Raw genomic sequence first — 20,428 nt, 5'->3', positions numbered from 1 at the left:
GTCACCCCACCAGGCAAAAAACCACAGCCAGCTGAGGTGCTTGCTGAGGGAAAAGGTAATACAGAATGGGTAGTAGAAGAAGGTAGTTCTGCCTTACAACCACGTGATCAATTGCAAAAGTGAGATTTGTAATTGTCAGTGTATTTTCTTTTTATGTGCTTATTGCATATCTTTCCTTTGTTCAGATATGATATATCAGATACAATTGGACTCAGTGTGTTTTCATTTATATGTATGATAGATGATTGATGATAAGTATAAGTGTGACTTCATCAATGTCTGGAAATTACATATGGCTAAAGAATTGTGTACAGGTGCCAGGTCGGCAAGGGGTGGATTGAGGTAGTTAGTTTACTGTGCCAGCCTTGCCGATAAACACACGTGGGATTAATTGACAGGCGGAGAGATAAATGGCTCAGCTAGCCTCGCCTTTCTTGTCTCTCACTCTTTGATCATGGGACCAGTGTGCGGCTGCCTTGCTTGTTCTGTGCCTCAATTTGCAAGCTACACTACCTGTGGAACACCTAACCTGTGGACTGTGTCACTGTAATTTGAGGTTCCTTCAAGACCTGCTTCACCACACAATTGGAATTTACATCTCTTGAGCTGGGGACTGTTGGCGATCTGACTGACTGTTGGTGACCTGGCTGACTGTTGATGACCTGCCTTGCTGTTTACTGCCTGGGTTCGAATAGCCTGAATTTCTCTATGGAGGACTACCTGGTGGCCCTCAAGACTTGAAGGACTGCCAGTGTCTCACAACTGTCTCATAGGAGTGAGTTACACTGAGTCATTTATACTGCTTTATAATTTAACTGTTTATTTCTTGTGTTATATAGCTATCTATCTGCATAACTGCTTTATAATTTAACTGTTTATTTCTTGTGTTATATAGCTATCTATCTGCATAACTGCTTTATAATTTAACTGTTTATTTCTGGTGTTATCTATCTATATAAATATATGTATATACATATAATTATTAGCAATCTGGCTTTGTCTCTCTAGAGAACCCTAACACAGGAACTGTTCTTCTCTCAATGCTCTTAGAAGAAATAGTACAGCCTTTTTTTCACTAGCCTCCAGAACAATGAAAAAATAAATTCCAGTTCTTTAAAGCCACACATGCTGTGTCAATTTTGTTATGACAGTCCAAAGAAACTAAGAGTTTGGTATCAGAAAGTTGAGTTACAACTATAACTAATAACTCACTACTAGAAGGGGATTTAGAATTGAATAATAGAGAATGGAAGAGTTTTGAGAAGCTTGATGGTATACACCTAGACAGAGTGGGAAAGACTGCTGGTATAATTGCTTAACGGCCAATTTGTTGAGGGCTCAGAAAAAAGTGAAGGGCGCTATGGGAAGCATCCATTGTCTTGAATTGAATGCTTTGAGAGATGTGCTTCTAGTGAAATCTTAAGAGGAAATAATAAACCTGTTATTAGGCATCTAATAAAAGGTAATTTTGTTATAGAATGGAAAAGAATTTTGTTTTAGTGTTTTGTTGAAAGTAGAACTAGTTTTATTGCACTAAATTTGTGGTTAGGACTATTATAGCTGGAACATTCATAAAAATACAATTGACTATTTTAGTCTTCAGGAAATAAAATTTAGTTTTGGTATTTAGCAATTATTTTAATTAGAGAAAACTTAAAATCAAATTTTTGTTAAGAGGGCAAACATCTTTGAAATTTCTGTCCTGTGTTCTTAGAGAATTAATCCCTTTTCTGTATGAACTATCCCTTTTGATAGCTAGTCAGAGTCCTTGTCTTAAAGCCCAATTTGTCTGTCATTAAAAGCCTCACTCAGATTTATTTTGATAACCATTTGGATGTTACTTTTTTGTGTGAACTTTGTGAAGGCTGAGTTAAGTGTCTTTTCCTAACAGGCTGAAAAAATAAAAAATCATGACATACAGGACATTGGGTAGAGTAATGGGAAGGGATTAGACACAAATTCAGAAATGCTCTGATCATGCTTCATTAATCATAAAAGCAAAACTTGAAAGGATGAAGATGTTTCCTAATTACTTAATGTCATCCTAGAAAAAAATAAACACAAGAGTAAGTGTAAGTTTACAAAAATATTACCATATACCAAGGCAAAATTCTGACTAGAGCAACCACATGTACGAGAACAAAGCACTTCCCTGTCCTGTGTCATACTCACAATTGTTCCTATGTTTGAGCCCATTGCTGCAACTGCTGTGTCAATCCACCCTGCTGAGGGCTGTATTAGGCAGGGTTCTCTAGAGAATCGAAATCAGGACTCATGATTTTAGATAGATGATAGATGATAGATAGATAGATAGATAGATAGATAGATAGATAGATAGATAGATAGATAGATAAAAGATAGATAGATAGATAGATAGATAGATAGATAGATAGATAGATAGATTTATACAGTGAGAAAGAATATAACAGCAAATTAGTCCACACTGTAGTACAGAGGGTTCAGTTCAGCTTACTTCTGTGGAACAGTTTATATACTGGAAGTCTTTCAACTAACTTGGGTTGCTGGAACCAAGGTCAAGGAAGCAGAGAGCAGAATCCTCCCTAGAGCAAGGCGAGCAGAGTCTTCCCACAGGCAACAAGCAGCAGGGCAGGTCACCAACAGTAGCTCAGGAGCTTATAGAAGCAAGACCAGATGGGATGCAGCATGCAAGCAATGCAAGGGGACAGAATTCACCAGCCTCAAGTTCAAGGGATGTATGATATACGCACCAACAGTGTGGCGAAGCAGGTCTCAAAGGTGCCTCAAGCTCTAGTGACAGGATTCACAGTCTGGGCTGGCCCACAAGTAGAGTACTTCACAAGTTGAGGCAGAGAACTGGCTCCAGCAGCAGCACACACGCTCCAGCGAGTCCAGATCACCAGAGAGCAAGAGAGAGGGGAGCAGGCCTGACGGAGCCATTTATCTGTTTGCCCTCCAATCAAACTGCGCCCTGATTAATCTACTTGTTCTTGTTGGCCAGGTTGGCACAATAAACGTAACTATCACAAGGACTTTCCTTTTTTTTCCCATGGCCCCATATTTGACTTTTTCATTTCTTCCATTTGCCTTAGTTACTCAACAATTAAAAGTAAATTTCAGAGTCTCTTCTGACATCCACTTTGATATTTTATCTCTGTCCAGTATTTTTAATTATGTTTTGCTTTATTCAGGTATGATTTTCTTGATGCCCTCCCACAGCTCATCAGATCTTCTGGTATTCGTGTTCAATAAATCAAATCTGTTCTTAAGGTGTTTTTGAAAAATATCCAAACTTGTATTTTGGCTTACTTGGACTTATTTTAATTTTCTTCCACTGCAACCTGAGCAATTGATGGTCTGTAGCCTGGGTTTAGTTGCTGATATTGAGCTTCTCCACCATCTCTTCCAAAAGATGTAGCCAATTTGATTTCTTTGTATCCCTCTGTGTTGTTGAGAAAAGGTATTTTCAGTGAAGAAGTCTTTGATCTTGGAAATTCTATCTGTGATCTCTGTTTCTATCACCAAGGAGATATTTTCCAAACACTATTCCTTTCTCTTTGTTTCCAAATTTCACATTCCAATCACCCATAAGTTATCACTGCATCTTGACTGAATATTTTATCAATTTAAAACTGAAGACTTGGTAAAAATTCTTCACATTCTTGTATCAATAGCTTTAGTGGTTGGTACATAAAGTTGAAATAGTTGTATTGACTGGATTTCCTTGAATTGGGAGAGATATTCTCCAATCACAGAGAGCATTGTACTAATGCCCATTTTGACAATGAATACAATGCCATTTCTCTTGAATTTTTCATTTTCAGTTTTTTAAACCAGATAACTGTCTGACTGAAAATGGCCAATCCAATCCATTTCACCTCACTAATGTCTAGGATATCAATCTTTATGCAGTAAATTTCACTTTTGACAACTTCCAACTTTCGTAGATTTATACTTCATATATTCCAAGTAGATTTTTGCAGCTGTTTCTTCTCATTTTGAGTCATGTCCCATCAGAAAATGAAGATCTTTGAGGCTTTACCCCATCCAAGTAATTACGGTCTGCTCTACCTTAAGAAGGTAGGTCTTCCTCAGTCACATTTTGAGTGCCTTCTGACGATCGTCCGGCACCGTATCTGACAATGTTCTGCTGCTGTTCATGAGGTTTCCGTGTCTGACAACGTTCTGCTGCTGTCCATGAGGTTTCCGTGTCTGACAGAGTTCTGCTGTGACCCATAAGGTTTTCATTAGCTAACTGCTTAGATGTGGAAAGTCAATTCCATCTTCATAGCCGAGTCTTAGTCTAGACGGTTTGCTGAAATCTGTCAACTTTCAGATGGGTGACACTGCTGGTGCTTAGAATACCAGCGACTTAGCTTCCAACCATAGCATCACACAAGCCACTACAGTACACCAAACTGACAGACAAATGAAATACCTATGTCGGAGGTCAGTCGATATGTCCTGTAAAGTGGTGCTTCTGGTTACGTATTGCCTAACAGCCTAAAGGCTGGCATTATGAACCAACCAAATGCCCTCAAAAATAGGCCTAGTAATCTGGTTCTCAAGGTTACCGCATTGAAAACCTTATGAAGTAGAAACTTCATACCAATGAGATGAATACATTATGGGTTGATTGAGTTTATAGAATAGAAATTAACCACAACAACCACAACACAGATACTAAAGATACTAGGTTTTGTAGACCACTTCTGTTTCAACTCTATCATTTTAACACAACGCTAACAACACTTTTTAATTAAAAACAAACAAATGATGAATCAACTTTGGTTCAGTGATTCTAACATGCAGATTACTGTTACAGGAATGAAACTACAATATGTGAAATGAAAAGCACACACATTGGGATTAACACACAATAGATACTGCAAAAGGAACAGATAGTGCAATGAAATACGTAACCACAGACACAATCCAAAGGAAATGCAGAGCATGCATCCCATAAAGACTTGCACATTTTCAAGTCCCTTTATCTCAAAAAGCCAAATGCTGGAATTAACCCACATACCTGTTAATAAGTAAATTTTTAAAATGCATTGTGATATAGAATACAATGCACTACAACTAAGCAATAAAAATCAACTATTGACACACTACAATATGAATGAATTACACATAACTACATTGAGGGAAAGGAGTCAGAACAAAAATTCAGAGATACGAAGGGGCTTAAAAACATTCGTGGAAAATGGAATTAAGAGATAATGGAATTTTCCATGAACCCTTGAATTTTGAAGCCCCTTTAGTAATTTATTCAATTTATTTTAAAATGTAGAAAATATAAGCTACTGTAATAATAGAAAACAGATCAGTGGTTCATAGGGATAAAGTGGGCTTGGTTGGTGTGGAAGGGTGGGAGAGAAGTATACAAAAGACTATAAAGAAATTTTTAAGAGTGATGTATATTTTTGCTTTATTTTGTTGTTGATGGTTTCATGGAGATAGGCATATGTAAAATACATATCAAATTATACACTTTAAATATGTATTTCACTTTATTATGGTGATGGATTCCTCAGGGTACATATATATCAAAATTTGTCAAATTATGTGCTATAGATATACAGTTCAACTGTACTGCAATATAATGGTTTAAATAACGTGAAACAGAAAAAAGACAAAGCGATGCACTTATAAATTGAACATCAGTTTTACACACTTGGATTTTTCATATATAATCTTTGAACCCCGAGGAAGACCTTGATTCAATTGCTAGCATGTATGTAGATTTTAAAGGAGTTCAATATTTTCCCTGTATAGAAAGTTAAACCATATTTCTGAACACTTTTATGAATAACCTTCACCAAGGTAAGATGTATATTGAAGGTTTAATAGCGTATCATTAAAGTTTCAATTGGTTCTAAGAATCCAATTAGCTTTCATTTACTATCTAAAGAGGAATTATAGCTCTGTACTAATGTTTTTTTCTTTGTTAAAATGAATCAAAATGAGAATACCAAGTTATTTTACAATTGTGACATAGATTTTAGTAACTACTCTCATTATATAATCATTTCAGGAAAATAATTTTCAACAAAAGAATGAATGGAGATATCATATTTACTTTTTCCACTCATAGACAACAATGTACTTAGGTCGTATGTGTCATCCTATCAACCTATAATATTACAATCAATTATTATAGTTCCAGACAAAGAAATCAACATGGTATACTTCAGAATCAAATTCTAAATAACATTAAAAATGTGCTTTCAAAAGTTACCAAAAATTCTCCCAGGTATTTGGCAATAAGCAGAGAGATGAGAGAAGATGAGCCAGTCATCTTAATATATTTGATAAGTTTATATGTGGGCAAAGGATTCATTTGGCTTGTTTGTTTGCATTCACGCCATGACTTAAGATAGGCAGAGAAGCATCTTTCACAAGCTTAAAACATTGAATAGGTGTTCAACATCTTGTTACATTTCAAGCAGAATCTGACTAGTGGAGATGGTCTCAAAGATCAGATGAAAATAGGCAAATCATTGAACAGAAAACAAACTGGCTGGAGTCCTAGAGGTCTGTAACAACAAATAGATTATTTTCCTCTATGATGACAACAATACAAGGAGGCTTCAAACTGTTTGTGGAAAAATTCCAGCATCCTTTCATTCTATTTCTCCACAAACCTTTTGAAGCCCCTCAGGATTTTACTAACATGTCCAAGAGCTAAACTGAAAGGCTAGATTTTCTCAAACTGTCATGTGGGAAGCATTTCAATAATACAGATTGCTGGACTCCACTTTTAGAATGTCTACACAGCAGTTTTAGAGCAGGGCTCGTGAGTTTACCTTGCAAATAAGGACCCGTCTGTGGCGCTAGTTTTGAAAATACTGTTTATAGGTTAATGACTATCAGAGAATATCTCCAAATCAGCTTTTTTCACACTCTTCAAAATAACCCAAAATTCAAAACCAAATTCACGGTCATCAAGTAGATTCAGACTCACAGTGACCTTATAACAGAGGGTAGAAATACCCCACTAGATTTCTAAGCCTATAACTCTTTACAGAAGTAGAAAACCTCAACTTTCACCCACAGAGTGCTTGGAGATTTCTAGCCGCTAACCTTACACATACCCCACCATGCTACTAGGGTCATTCTTGAACATATAGATGCATAATTCTAAACGAATCTATTCAATAGGTCAGTTAATCAAGTAAAGCCAACAATACAACACAATTAACAATTTGGACTCTGAAGTGAGGTTGCCTAGCTTAATTAACCCCCTATTCAACTATTATTTCCTTGGGAAAATAAGTTCTTAGTGCCTCAGATCTCTCATATATTAATAGGGATAATATGAATATCTATGCTATAGTCTTGTTATCATGCTTAATGAATTTGTTAATACGTCAAAAAATAAGTGCTCACTAAAAATTAGCTATTATTATTCTCTATAAGCCATTAAATAGATAATAATAGTTAATATTTGAGTACTTACTATGCATTTAATATATATTAACTAATTCATTAAGCATGATAACAAGACCACATCATAGAAAGTGAAACCCTGGTGGTTGCAATGTTACATGTTAGCCTGCTCACCACAAGGTCAGCGTTTTGGAACCAGCCATTCAGCAGAAGAAAAATGAGACTCTTGATTCTGTAGAAAGTGACAGTCTCAGAAACTGACTGGGGCAGTCCTACCTGGTCCTATCAGGTCCCCACAAACTAGAATTGACTCGATGGCAGTGAGAGTGGCAGTGACATCCAAGAGGAGACCTGGTGGTACAGCAAATTAAACATTGGGCGGCTAACAAAAAGGTCAGCAGTTCAAATTCACCACCTGCTCTTAAAGGGAAAGACGAGGCTGTCTGCTTCTGCCAAGCAATTCTACTCTGTCCTTTAGGATCACTGTGAATCAGAATCAATGGTAATGGGTTTGATTTGGTTTTATTTTCTCCAGGTTTCTCAAAACCATAATTGCAATGGAAATTGGTTTTCATTTGGCTGCTAGCCTGAAGGTTAGCAGTTAACCCACTTGACCCTACCATGGAGGAAAAGGCCTGACTATCTGCTCCTATGAAGATTACAGCCAGCCGAGGGGTGGAATTCTATCCTAGAACACATGGCATCGCCGTGAATCAGAATTGATTCAACAATTACAACAAAGCAAAACTTCTGCGTCTAAAATTTTTTTTAAATCATTTTTCTTCTTAAAATTCCAGTTAAATATCATCTCTTCTTGATGCAAAAGCTAGTATTTCAGACACACAAAAATTCTCAAACTGACTTGGAGTTTAATTTCATTGGCAAATGAGTAGGATGGTCAATAAAAGGAATAATACATGTCAGATTCTTTAAGTTGGAACCAAATGTTAAGTGCATATTTTGTATTTATAAACATACATATAAATCAATATTAAATCAACCCACCAGAAATTAGCACTTCAGTTATTGACTAGAGACCTCACTCTTGAATCAATAGACAATTGTCTTTATAAGTAAATTTTATTTGAAACAAATCTTCTAGATTTGTTAAGCCCTGCTTGTGTTAGATGAGATCACTAACAAATGCAAGTTCTTCCTGAAAGTCCTTAAACACCGTACAAAACTATGATTTAAATTATTTCTTCACATTTAAGATTTATATAAGAATGTTCCAAAGGACAGGGCAAGATATGACAAAATAATAATTTATAAACTATCAAGGGCTCCTGAGGAGGGGGGAGCGGGGAGGGAGGGGAAAAATGAGGACCTAATGCCGGGGCTTAAGTGGAGAGGAAATGTTTTGAGAATGATGAGGGCAATGAATGTGCAAATGTGCTTTACACAATTGATGTATGTATGGATTGTGATAAGAGTTGTATGAGCCCCTAATAAAATGATTTTTAAAAAAGAAAAAACAAACAACAACAAAAAAGAATGGTCCAAAGGAACACTGTTTGACAAGGGTTCATGAGGGTGGGAGAGATGGGGAAGGAGAGGTAAAAACAGGAGCCAATACCAAGGGCTCAAGTAGAAAAAAAAAATGTTTTGGAAATGTTGATGGCAACATATGCACAAGTGTGCTAAATACAATTGAATGATGGATTGTTATAAGATTTGTAAGCGCCACCAATACAATGATTAATTAAAAAAAAAACCACTATTTGACTCCTTTTAAAAATTTTTAAATGTTTTTCTGTGCTATTTATATATTTACATATAAGTAAACTTAAATTTCCCAGGATATATGTTGTACATAGGAATACATATTAGCATTTTATTTTCTTTCCAATTAACTTGTGTTTTCTAATTTTAATAATAGCATTAAAAACTACCACGAGGTGGAGACGAGCAAGTCAGGGTTCAGTGTAGCAATGATGAAACACAATTTTCCTCTAGTTCTTGAATGCTTACTCCCTCCCACTATCATGATCCCAACCCTACTTTACAAATCCATCTAGACCAGAGGATGTACACTGGTACAGATAGGAACTGAAAACACAAGGAATCCAGGACAGATGAACCCTTCAGGACTAGTGGTGAGAGTGGTGAAAACGGGAGGGTGGAGGGGAGGTGGGGTAGAAGTGGGGAACCGATTACAAGGATCTACATATAACTTCCTCTCTGGGGGACGGACAGTGGAGAAGTGGGTGAAGGGTGATGTCAGACGATGTAAGATATGACAAAATAATAATAATTTATAAATTATCAAGGGTTCAGCGGGGAGGGAGGGGGGGGAAATGAGAGCTGATACCAAGGGCTCAAGTAGAAAGCAAATGTTTTGAGAATGATGAGGGAAACAAATGCACAAATGTGCTTGACACAATGGATGTATGTATGGATTGTGATAAGAGTTGTATGAGGCCCAATAAAATGATTTTTTTTAAATCCTACATGAATTGTCATAACATCTATTAATATTTATTGGCATTTCAGTAAGCACTAGGTGTTATGCTAAGTGTTTCTATATTTCCATGCATTTACTTATATGATATAGATAATATTTTCATTATAATTATTAGATAAAGAGCAAAACTTGTCAAATTTAAAAACTTTGACCTACAATTCCCAAGTCCTAGTGACAGAATTAAAATACTGGTCTGGACAACTTCAGAGCTGGCTCTTTCACTCCATAAAAAGGAATTACTTACTTGAAAAGTAAGATCATGAAACATGTTTTTTAACTAAGGAAAGCTGAAGCTCCGAGATTCTTTGCATCACTTCTCAAAATGCACACCAGTCTACCTTGATAACCAACGTTCACAAGCCTACAGGTGCTGTCAACTTCAAAACAATTTTCTGTGATATTATGACAAATACGAAGAATGCAATACAATATTTGAGTGAATGATTCCAGAGAAGCCTCTAAACAAGAGGGAAATAGTAGATGACTAGAGTAAAAGGGGAAGAAAAGAGAAGTCCATTGTGGGAAAAAAAACTCAAATTAAGAAAAAAACTTTTTTTTTTTTGCTTTTTCACAATTTTACAAAGGTCATTTCTTCTTTTCAAATAATATCATTTGAATAGTAAGTTAACTGCATCTGGTATATGTTTCAATGACCGTAGTGGATCCAGTGACGGTAGAAGCCTCTGAGCGCTGACAGGGGTTTCCACATGGCTCCTTCAGCTCCAGGGCTGTAACATAGTTCCATGTGTCTTGTCCACAGGAAGTGAACGTGTGTCCCACCTCCAACGAGCAATTTGCTCCTTAGCGCCTCCAAATGAGGTCATCAAGCTGCAACCTGTTTAACAGGCTAAATTCTAGCCCTTCACTCTTCATTCCCAAATTGACAACAGATTATGTAACTACCACAGTGGTAGTGGGTTATGCTGTTAATTGAATGGACAGCAGTTCAAACCCATCAACCTCTCTGTGGAAGAAAGATGCGGCTTTCTGCTCCCATAGAGTCTACAGCCTCAGAAACCCAAAGGGGTAACTGCACTCATTCTTATACGGTTTCTGCAAGTCAGCAGTAACTCGATGGTAGTGAGTCTGGTTTGGAGTACCTAATTTGGTGGTTTTGAAATTATAGAGGTGGAGGGGACACAAACTCGTGAACTAAAATATGCATTTTTTAATTCTTAGGAAGTCCTATTAAATTTTAAATCATTTCCCACTCTGAAAAGTCCTATTAAATTAAAAAGTCCTACAACCTTTAAAAAAGAGATACATATAAAAAGGGACATTTTAAACTATTACTCATCAAGTCATAAAAATAATGTTACTTACAATTATCTGATATTTTTGAAGAGAAATATTTCAAGAGACCTAAAACACTGGCTTCCCTTAATACTGGTCCATCTTCTGTTCTGTTTCCTATGTGTAAGATATGTTTCTGTTTGCTTTCACAAGCACAGAAACCAGTAAAAGCAGTTTTCCGCAAATTAGAAGTGGCTGCATATAAACAGATTTCTGCCATAATTGTTATATATGTGTAGACTATATTCCAGGCCCAGACAATATTATTGTCCTTGTAGCTTTCTTCCTGAAATGAGAAAATAGCTCTTAGGTCTAAGTATACACTGCCATCAGTAAGAATTATATTGTGTACTTAAAATGAGAAATATATTTAAATTTTATGGAGTTGCTAAAGACCATAGTAAACTAATATTCCTAAGAGGTACTCATTAAAAATAGGTTTACCGTGAGCATTTTGCATAAAAATTCAATACCAAGAATAAAGAATATAATAGCTATTTAGTATATAGCAACTTTTCTACTTTATTAGTAATCAATGGCATGTAAATTAATACAATGGGACACTATTTTCCATACTACATTAAAAAAGAATTTCTCTGATAGAGCTCAATTAAAATTAGTTTATAGCAATTTCATACCTATATCAGATGAATTAAGAAAACAACTTCTAAAGGGTGCATTGGACATCGGTCCTCAGAATATTGAAAGAAAGTTCATAATTTATTTACACTTAGTAATTTGATTTCATGACTCTATTCTAAAGAGATAATGTGAAATGCAGATAAAAACATTATGTATGAACATATTCATTGAAAATTACTTGTAATTAACTGTAAAAATTCTCTACAATAGATAAATCATGAAATAAATTATTTTAATCCAATTAAAACATAATATTTAAAGGCAATGAAATATGTTTATAATATACATCTTTAAAAGAAGATAAAAGCTACATGTCACTATATGATTTTAACTTCATAAATGCAAATTAATTGCTCTACATATATGCATATATACACACACAAACTGACACTCAAAAAGGAATTATCTTTTCTTTACAAAATCTTTTTATATTTTCATAATGTACATTTAATTTTATTCAATTAGAATTATATTACAAACTTATTATCTTAATATACCTTGGTATGATACACCATTTAAATATACTTACTCTTCATTTATTTGCTGTTATCTGACATTCCACTTTGGCAACAACAATAAGAAATCTACCGACTCTTTTATGCATTTATAACATGTATATGATAACTGAGGTTGAAGTATGAGGTGAGAGTAACACTGGCTGAGAGAGTTAAAGTTTTCCATTGACTTAGCTGGGTGATTCTCTGTACAATGATAGAAATTGGTAGGTAGTATGCAATGATGTAACTTGGTAGTGATGTAATGATGTAATCCTTCCTCTCTGTTGTGATCTGATATGGTCATCCTCCAGCATAAAACCAGTTTTTGCATAATTACCTACCTGAAACCTAATCATGTAGCTAGGAGTATGTGTAGTTGCAGAAATAAGTCTTGTTTTTATCCAAGTCTCTTTTCACATGTAAATTTGTAGTTCTCTTACCTGATTTTGAGCAGAAATAATGTTTGAAATAAAATCTCTTATTAGATCCATCAAGGCTTTTAAGCAGACCATGTTTAATTTAGAAGCCTCTCCAAGAACCAACAAAGCTAGTGTTGAATCCAACCTGGAGATTTTATGAACAAGATAACAAAGACTTTAAGAGAAAATAGTAAGAATTAATTTAACATTTTTAAAAGGCTCTAAGCCAGAGGATACATGTATCCTGGATAACCAAATATATTTATTTTCAACAAATGCCAGTATTGGCTGACACTTACTATGATAAATATCTATAGGAAAGGGCAACGTTTTAGCAAGATGTGTTATTTTGGAGTAGTACTCTTACAAACCTCTCAGAACACTGCAAAATGAGCACACCTTTGTAGATTCTGCATGGGAAATGATCAAGGGCTCTAGCTCAACAGAGTCCCCCGCATTCACAACAGGTCTTGATTTTAACTTTTTACAACGGACTCCAAGTGGGGAATTCCAAAATAGAGAACAAGTAGTGCTCTCTTAGCACCCACCAAAATTCAACATTACTTGTTTTCACCAAGCTGCAGCTTTTCAGCATGAAATGGATCATTCTCGTGAAATGAAAGCTAGGAGGAATTACTTTTCTAAGCATTATACAATAAATGGGCAGTAACCTAAAAATGTGTCATATATGTATACAATATACTGATACTTCAAGAAATTAGACTTGATCTATTTTTACTAATTGAAAGATGCATAATTGGAAAAAGAACTGATAAGACTGACACCTGCCTGGAGCAATTTATTGCCAAAATTCACAGGCCATTAATAAATTAAAGAGTTCATATATTTTATAAGTATTTTTTTAATCTCATCATCATGATATTTTAGACTAGTAAATTATGTTCCTTGTCATTTTCAAAAGGAAACACCTTTGATCAAGGGAAAAATAAGGATACTTTTCTATATTTGAGTAGGGCTTTGAAGATCTCAATATGCATTTATATAAATTATCTCATTTGATCCTCAAAATTATTTTTGGTACATTCAAGAACTTTCTTAAAGGTTTTTTGTCTTTTTTAATTGGAAAATTAAGACTAAAATTGATCTAGGAATCTTGCCTCAGTTGATGTTTTAAGATGAAGTTAAGGTCTTCTCCCACCTATAAGTGTTTCCTTTTTCCAATTTCCCTTTTCTAAACTATGATTTAAGCACATTATATTTATCATTTATGTGACAGACACTGCCTATTTCCTACTAATATAATTTTTCTCCTTTTTAACAGCACTTCAATCTTGTTCAAAATGGTGACATACTTAAAATTACCTCTACAATATGCACATGTTCTACATATTGGTTTGGGTCGTGATTAAATTTTGATATATACATTTGTCAAAGACTACTATTACCAGGGCATTGACTTGATTTTTCAATACAAGAATTAAATAGCAACTAAGTAATTTATAGTTGTTATAGATTGTCTCTGGTTTTATAAATAAGAATGGAAAGTAGAGGTGTAGTGACTTGTCTAAAGTTACATAGTTTTTATTAGATCTATTTACGTAAAAGATATGGATTTTATTTTATATAAATGATACCTCAATAAATTATATTTTTGAAACATGTCCCCTCCAAGCTTAGAATAGCCCTATAATTTATGTTTTCACAATAAAAAATTAAAGGAAGCATATTCCTGAAAGATAACTTCTTTTTCTGATTAAGAAAAGAGATTAAATTTAATGATTACTCTCCTTTGCTCATCCTTTTCCTCTTATTTGTGGTAAGCAATGAGGCAACTCCCAAAGTACTTATCAATCATCCTTCACAATATTGTCAAGTGCTAAGTAGTCTTATAGATCTCAAACTTTTTTCCCTGAATATAGCTCAAGATCATAAGGTCTTGTTTCTCCAATTCTCTCATAAATCTGAAAAACTGTATCTAACCCAGGCACCCTTACTGAAATATGGATTTAGAAAATCCATCATTGTCAGTCACCTATGGAAAAAGAATGTTCTCACTCACTAGTGACACACAACTTTTAAATGCTCCTACTGATTACACATTTTTCTATAAGTAAAAATGTTTTTCCAAAAACAGAATAGGAGGATTAGTCATTCTAAGCTAGAGTTTGTTAGAAATAAAGCCCCCAAATGAAATCATGTAGAAAGAAAATTCCACTGAATTCTATGTTGAATAATTGAAATTGAATAGGCAATGGCAGGTAAATGGCAGGCTTTCAGGATACTATACTAACAGCAATAGATTTTTTTGGCATCTCATTATAATACACAAAGTCACAACTACCAGTACAGTGACTTGATTTTTCAATGGTTTTGTAAATAAGAAGAGAAGGCAGAGGTTTAGTAACATGTCTAAAATACTATAATTAATATTTCAACTTTCAAAATAAATTTGCATTATTGTACAAAAATAAAGTTTACAAGATTCTAAACTAGATTTAAGCTAGTTGACTTTCAGCTTGTAAATCGACTACAATATAATAACCAGGAATTATATAAGAAGTATTACATATGTTAGTGCTTCTAAAAAAGTTTAGGAACATCATCATTCACATAAGTAACCATGTATGTCAGCCTTTTATTTTTATTTTTTAAATTTTTCTTAAACCTCTTCATATAGATCACTAACAACCATATTGCAATTTTAAAAGATGGAATTAAATTTTTTGTAAATAGTAGGTAGATCTTACAGTTTATTGTAAGCTTTCTATAAATATCTCAAAAGACATTGAGCCACCCAGAAATCAGCAAAAGCAAGCTAGATTAAGAAAAGCAATAGAGAGCACTCATGTAATTCATGAAACAGACACAATTCTGCTCACTTGAAATATTCTAAGCTCACTATCAGCCAGTCTATTATGAGTCAATGCAACCCTACAGGACACAGTAGAACTGCTGCTAAGGGTTTCCAGGACTGTGACTCTCTATGAGAGTATACAGTTTTGTTTTTCTCCTGTGGAGCAGCTGGTGGTTGTGCATTGTTAACCTCTAATTTAGCAGCCCAATGTGTAACCAACTACAGGAACCAGGAAACATTTATATAATATTCTTGTTATCTTAGAAAAGCACAGAAAATATCCAATAGAACTTTTTAAAATCCTTAAATCTAAGAAAAAATGGTAATATATTAAGATAAAACATTGGAAGCAAATTAAAGTTATGGACCAGAAGCAAAATTTAAATAGTGTGGGACATTAGTAGCAGAAAAGGCATTTAGAAAGGGACAACTTGAGAAGTTTTTTTCATAATTTACATGAATACTATGACCAGGCACTCTATGAGAGAAAGATTGCCACGATGGAAACACTTTGCAGCAGGTATATTCTGTAGTAGGCTTGAAAGAAGGTTTACGGGGGAGGGAGGGGAAAAAATGATGAGCTGATGCCGGGGGCTTACATGGAGAGCAAATGTTTTGAGAATGATGAGGGCAATGAATGTACAAATGTGCTTTACACAATTGATGTATGTATGGATTGTGATGAGTTGTATGAGTCCCTAATAAAATGATTAAAAAAGTATTTTTTTAAATAGAAAGAAGGTTTATGAACAACCTGTGATACGTACAATGATACAACCTTGCTTGCTGAAAGTGAGGAGGACTTGATGCACTTGCTGATGAAGATCAAAACTGCGGCCTTTAGGAGGGATTACAATTCAATATCAAGAAATCCAAAATCCTCACAACTGGGCCAATTGACACCACTATGATAAACAGGAACGATTGACGCTGTTCTGGATTTCATCACACTTGCATCCACAACCAGTGCTCATTGCAAGGGAAGTTGGTCAATGAATAAGGAAGACAAAAGACAAATCGATGCATTTGAATTATGGTGCTGGTGAAAAATATTACAAGTTCTGCGGACTGTCAGAAGAATGAACACATCTGTCTTGGGTGAAGTAAAGTCATGCTACCTACAGAAACCAGATGCTGGAAAAGAACATCCTGCTTAGTAAAGAAGAGGAAAGAGTAAAACCTTCAAGAAGATGAACTGACACTTGGCCACAATCATGGGCTCAGTCAGCTGTGAGAATGGGGCATGACCAGGCAATGTTTCATTGTCTTGCACATAGGGGCACTATGAGTCAGAACCCAACAGGTGACATCTGACAACAATAACCTGTAGCCATTGAAATATCCTAAAATTAATCAAGAAAGGAATAAAGTTTATAAGCAAAAGAATGCTAAATCATGGCATGAAATGGCTACCAATGAGTGGGAAACTAGGTAAATTTTAGGAAGTCAACAATACTTTTATAATGATAATTTAAAATTTTAATATAAATACAGGCAGCCCCTGAGTCACATGCTATAGCTCAAGAATGTGTAGGTCAATTGGACCAGGTGTATACGGTTCTTATGTAGGGTATTAGCACCCCTTAGGGGAGTAGTGTCCTGATTTATAAACATGCCCTACTTGTCTTTTGAGTCAGCTTCGTTATGGCCAACAAAAAAAAAACGAGAAATAGAACCAAAGTTGTACAATGTGACAGGTTTAGCCTAGTGAAAATGACTGATCAAAGGATTGGAATTGAATACTTGGAATAGACATACTGAGCTTTTTCAGGAGCCTACTATGTGACATTAGACCCTTGATAGAACTGCTGGAGAGCAACTAACATTGGCCATCATCTCTGAGCAAGCCACTTCCATGTTTGCATGGTACATCACCATCTTTGAGAGGGTCAACATCGCTTCCGATTCTCCTCAAAATCTAGAAATCAAGAGGTTGGGTTGCTAGGTTATGTGTAAATTTCTATATCCCTTTCTAGAGATGCTTCTTCAACTCTGATTAAATTGAGGAGAACGAGTTCATATTATTAAAGATACGAAAACAAATCTCATTCATAGCCTGTGGACTGCATGATTGATAGCCTTTGCAACTATTTAAATTCTGTTCAAAACTTTGTTTTGTATGGGGGTTGGTTCAATCACTTCAAAGCAAAGACTAATTTCCAATAACACTAAGTCAAGCATTCCAAACAGTGCTTCTTCACTCAAAGACAGCAGTTCCCTGCTCTAACATAGCAACCAACAAGGAGTTGAATGTGTCCATTGGTCCTAGAATCCCTGCCCTAACAAACTCCTAGACCCAGGCAAAGATTGGTGCCAAGATACATGGCAACCTCCAACAATGCCATGTCTATAGATGCTGAAAAGAGACAAAGACCAAGATGAATTTATGATGTCCCTGTTCGAATTACATTGATGTGTTACCCAAGATGCAGAATTTGAGGTTTGTTCCTATAATGTTTCATTGGCCACAACAAAACCGGTTGGAAGCCCTGCATTAAAGGGCCAGTGGGAATTGCACTTGGGCTGCTAGCACCTAAACTTTTAAAAGATAAGAGAGATTAAACAAGCAAGCAAGAAAAGCAGAGCTAGAGCTAGAAGCCAAGCCACATGAAGATGCACCAGGAGCCGAAGCTCCAAAGAGACAAGGATGTTCCCGCCCCTACAGCCAACATTCTGGATTTGGACTTCTAGTATCCTAAACTGAATAATTTTCTTAAATCAATCCACTTGGGATATCTGTTATAGCAGTGCTAGATTACTAAGAAACAATATAAGGTTAAGTAAAAAAGTTTGGGTACAAAATCATATAAACCGCTATTAAAATAGCGAAAGCTAACGCTTTTTTGATATATTCTACATCTACATTTATACACTTCTGAGGGTAATGCTTCCATCTCTCTAACCCTTCCCAAAGAATTTTGAGTTCTTTGGTGTAGGTCACATTGTGTTAGGCTGGTTTGACAAGAGAAACAAATCCAGTGAATCTATCTATCTATCTATCTATCTATCTATCTATCTATCTATCTATCTATCTTTTCTATCAATACGTAGTTGTATATCAGGAAAACATCCCAGCCCAGTGCAGATCAAGTCAATTCAAGTCGTTACATCTGATGCTCATCCATAAGTCCCTCTACAGATGCACACAGCCAGATGCAATGATGCAGACTGCAAGAGATTACCGGCTGTTGAATACAGAGTCATGTGGATCCAAGGTCGGTTGAAACACAGCAGGGCTCCCCCAGGTCTCATAATCAGTGACCCAGTCCCCAAAAGCACGAAGATGAAGAGGTGGATTTAGGAGGTTCTCAGGGTTCACCTTACCAGAAAGCCACACCCACAAGGAGACCACATCACTGTGGCTTGATTGACATGTCTGACTCCACCCCTAGTGAGGAGTGCCTGGTTGACATAAAATTACCGAACTACTAGTACACACATCAAAACAAAAAATTTGGCATCCTCAGAGCCCCAAATTTTGTTCCCTTTATATGTTCAATATTCAGAACAAAAACAACGAAAAACTCTGAAGGGGCAAGATCAGGTCTGTAGAGTAGATAGAGTGAAATTTCCAATAAAGTTCTCATGGGACAGCTCTTGCTCTTCTGAAGTATACACAAATGCATTGTTGTGACAGAGAGAAAAGTCTTCAGCACAGCGTTCCTGATTTTATCTCACTGAGTCAGTGTTCTATTTTCTCAAAATTTCTTCCTAATAAACTTTCACGATTATCTTGTAACCTTTGAGAAAATCTATGGGGACTTAAGACAGAGGAAGCCTAAATAAACTTCTGGAATAACCTCTTTATCTTGAATGTAACCGGGCCAGCAGATCACCTCAGAAACAAATATTTTGGTTGTACCATGTTCTCAGGATTATATTGGTGAGTCAAAGTTTGGTAAATCTGGTTTATTATTATTGTTTGTTGTTGCTAGGTACTATCTAGTCATTTTCAACTCATGGTGACCTTGTGAACGCCAGAAGTAAACACTGCCTGAACCTGTGAGAACCTCACAATGATTCAGCCATGGCATCAGTCCATAGTCACGGACCTTCCTCATTTTCACTATCTCTCCACTGAACCAAGTGTGATGTCCTCTGCAGAGAGATGGTCTCTCCATGTCCAAAAGGCGCGAGAAAAAGTTTCTCCACTCGTGTCTCTATGGAGCATTCTGGCTCCTAAGACAAACATGTCTCCTACGACATGTGTTTATTAGGGGGAAGTTTATGGTACTTTAAATATTCTTCTCCAGCACCATAATTCATATGCACTGATTGTTCTTCATTTGTGGGAACCAGTCCGACATCTGGTAGGGCCCTAAGGGATGGGAAGAAATTAAGAGACAGACTAAAGTTTTGGAATGCTGACCTCACCCATGGCCTCAGGAATGAGGTTCAAACAGAGAGAGAGAATGTATTCTTACATCAACTTATATACTCTGAAGCATGCAAGCCACAGTAAGCTCATATGTAACAGGAAGGGGTTGTATTAGAGGCATACATGTGACAGGAAAGTACATACACAACAAGATGGGAAGGCTCTAAAGTTAAGATAGTGGCCTAACCTTGGTTGTGTCTGGGCTGGCTTGACCTAAGTGCCCCTGAGCTCTTCACCAAGGGAACAACCTATAATCCTTATCAGAAGGGAGTGGGAGGTACTTAGGTTTAGATCAGTGGTTCTCAACCTTCCTAATGCCATGCCTCTTTAATACAGTTCCTCATGTTGTGGCGACCCCCAACCATAAAATTATTTTTGTAGCTACTTAATAACTATAATTTTGCTACTGCTCCTCATGTGCACTCCCCTAATACAAGAGCACCTTGCTCAGCTAAATGGTAATTTCATGATACCTACCTTCCTGACATGACCGCTGAAGACAGATGTGTGCATAAGAAAATGTGGTGAAGAAAGCTGATGGTGCCC

At 35.9% G+C, this 20,428-nt stretch overlaps 1 protein-coding gene across 1 annotated transcript in view; it reads right to left on the bottom strand.

Moving 5' to 3' along the window:
- Positions 1-20,428, bottom strand: part of TMEM232 (transmembrane protein 232) — a 223,444-nt gene that overhangs the window by 148,344 nt on the left and 54,672 nt on the right. The window contains exons 9-10 of the mRNA XM_045285061.1: positions 12,711-12,834; positions 11,162-11,417 (exon numbers count right to left, since the gene is read on the bottom strand). Of these exons, the coding sequence (XP_045140996.1) occupies positions 11,162-11,417; positions 12,711-12,834 (380 nt within the window). The remainder of the gene's footprint in view (positions 1-11,161; positions 11,418-12,710; positions 12,835-20,428) is intronic.

This window comes from Echinops telfairi, unplaced genomic scaffold (assembly GCF_000313985.2).
Source record: "Echinops telfairi isolate 266 unplaced genomic scaffold, ASM31398v2 ScPeMD7_7469;HRSCAF=8507_1, whole genome shotgun sequence".
Lineage (NCBI taxonomy): Eukaryota > Metazoa > Chordata > Mammalia > Afrosoricida > Tenrecidae > Echinops > Echinops telfairi.
Note: the sequence above shows the minus strand (reverse complement) of the source record. Positions and strands in the feature narration are given on the sequence as shown.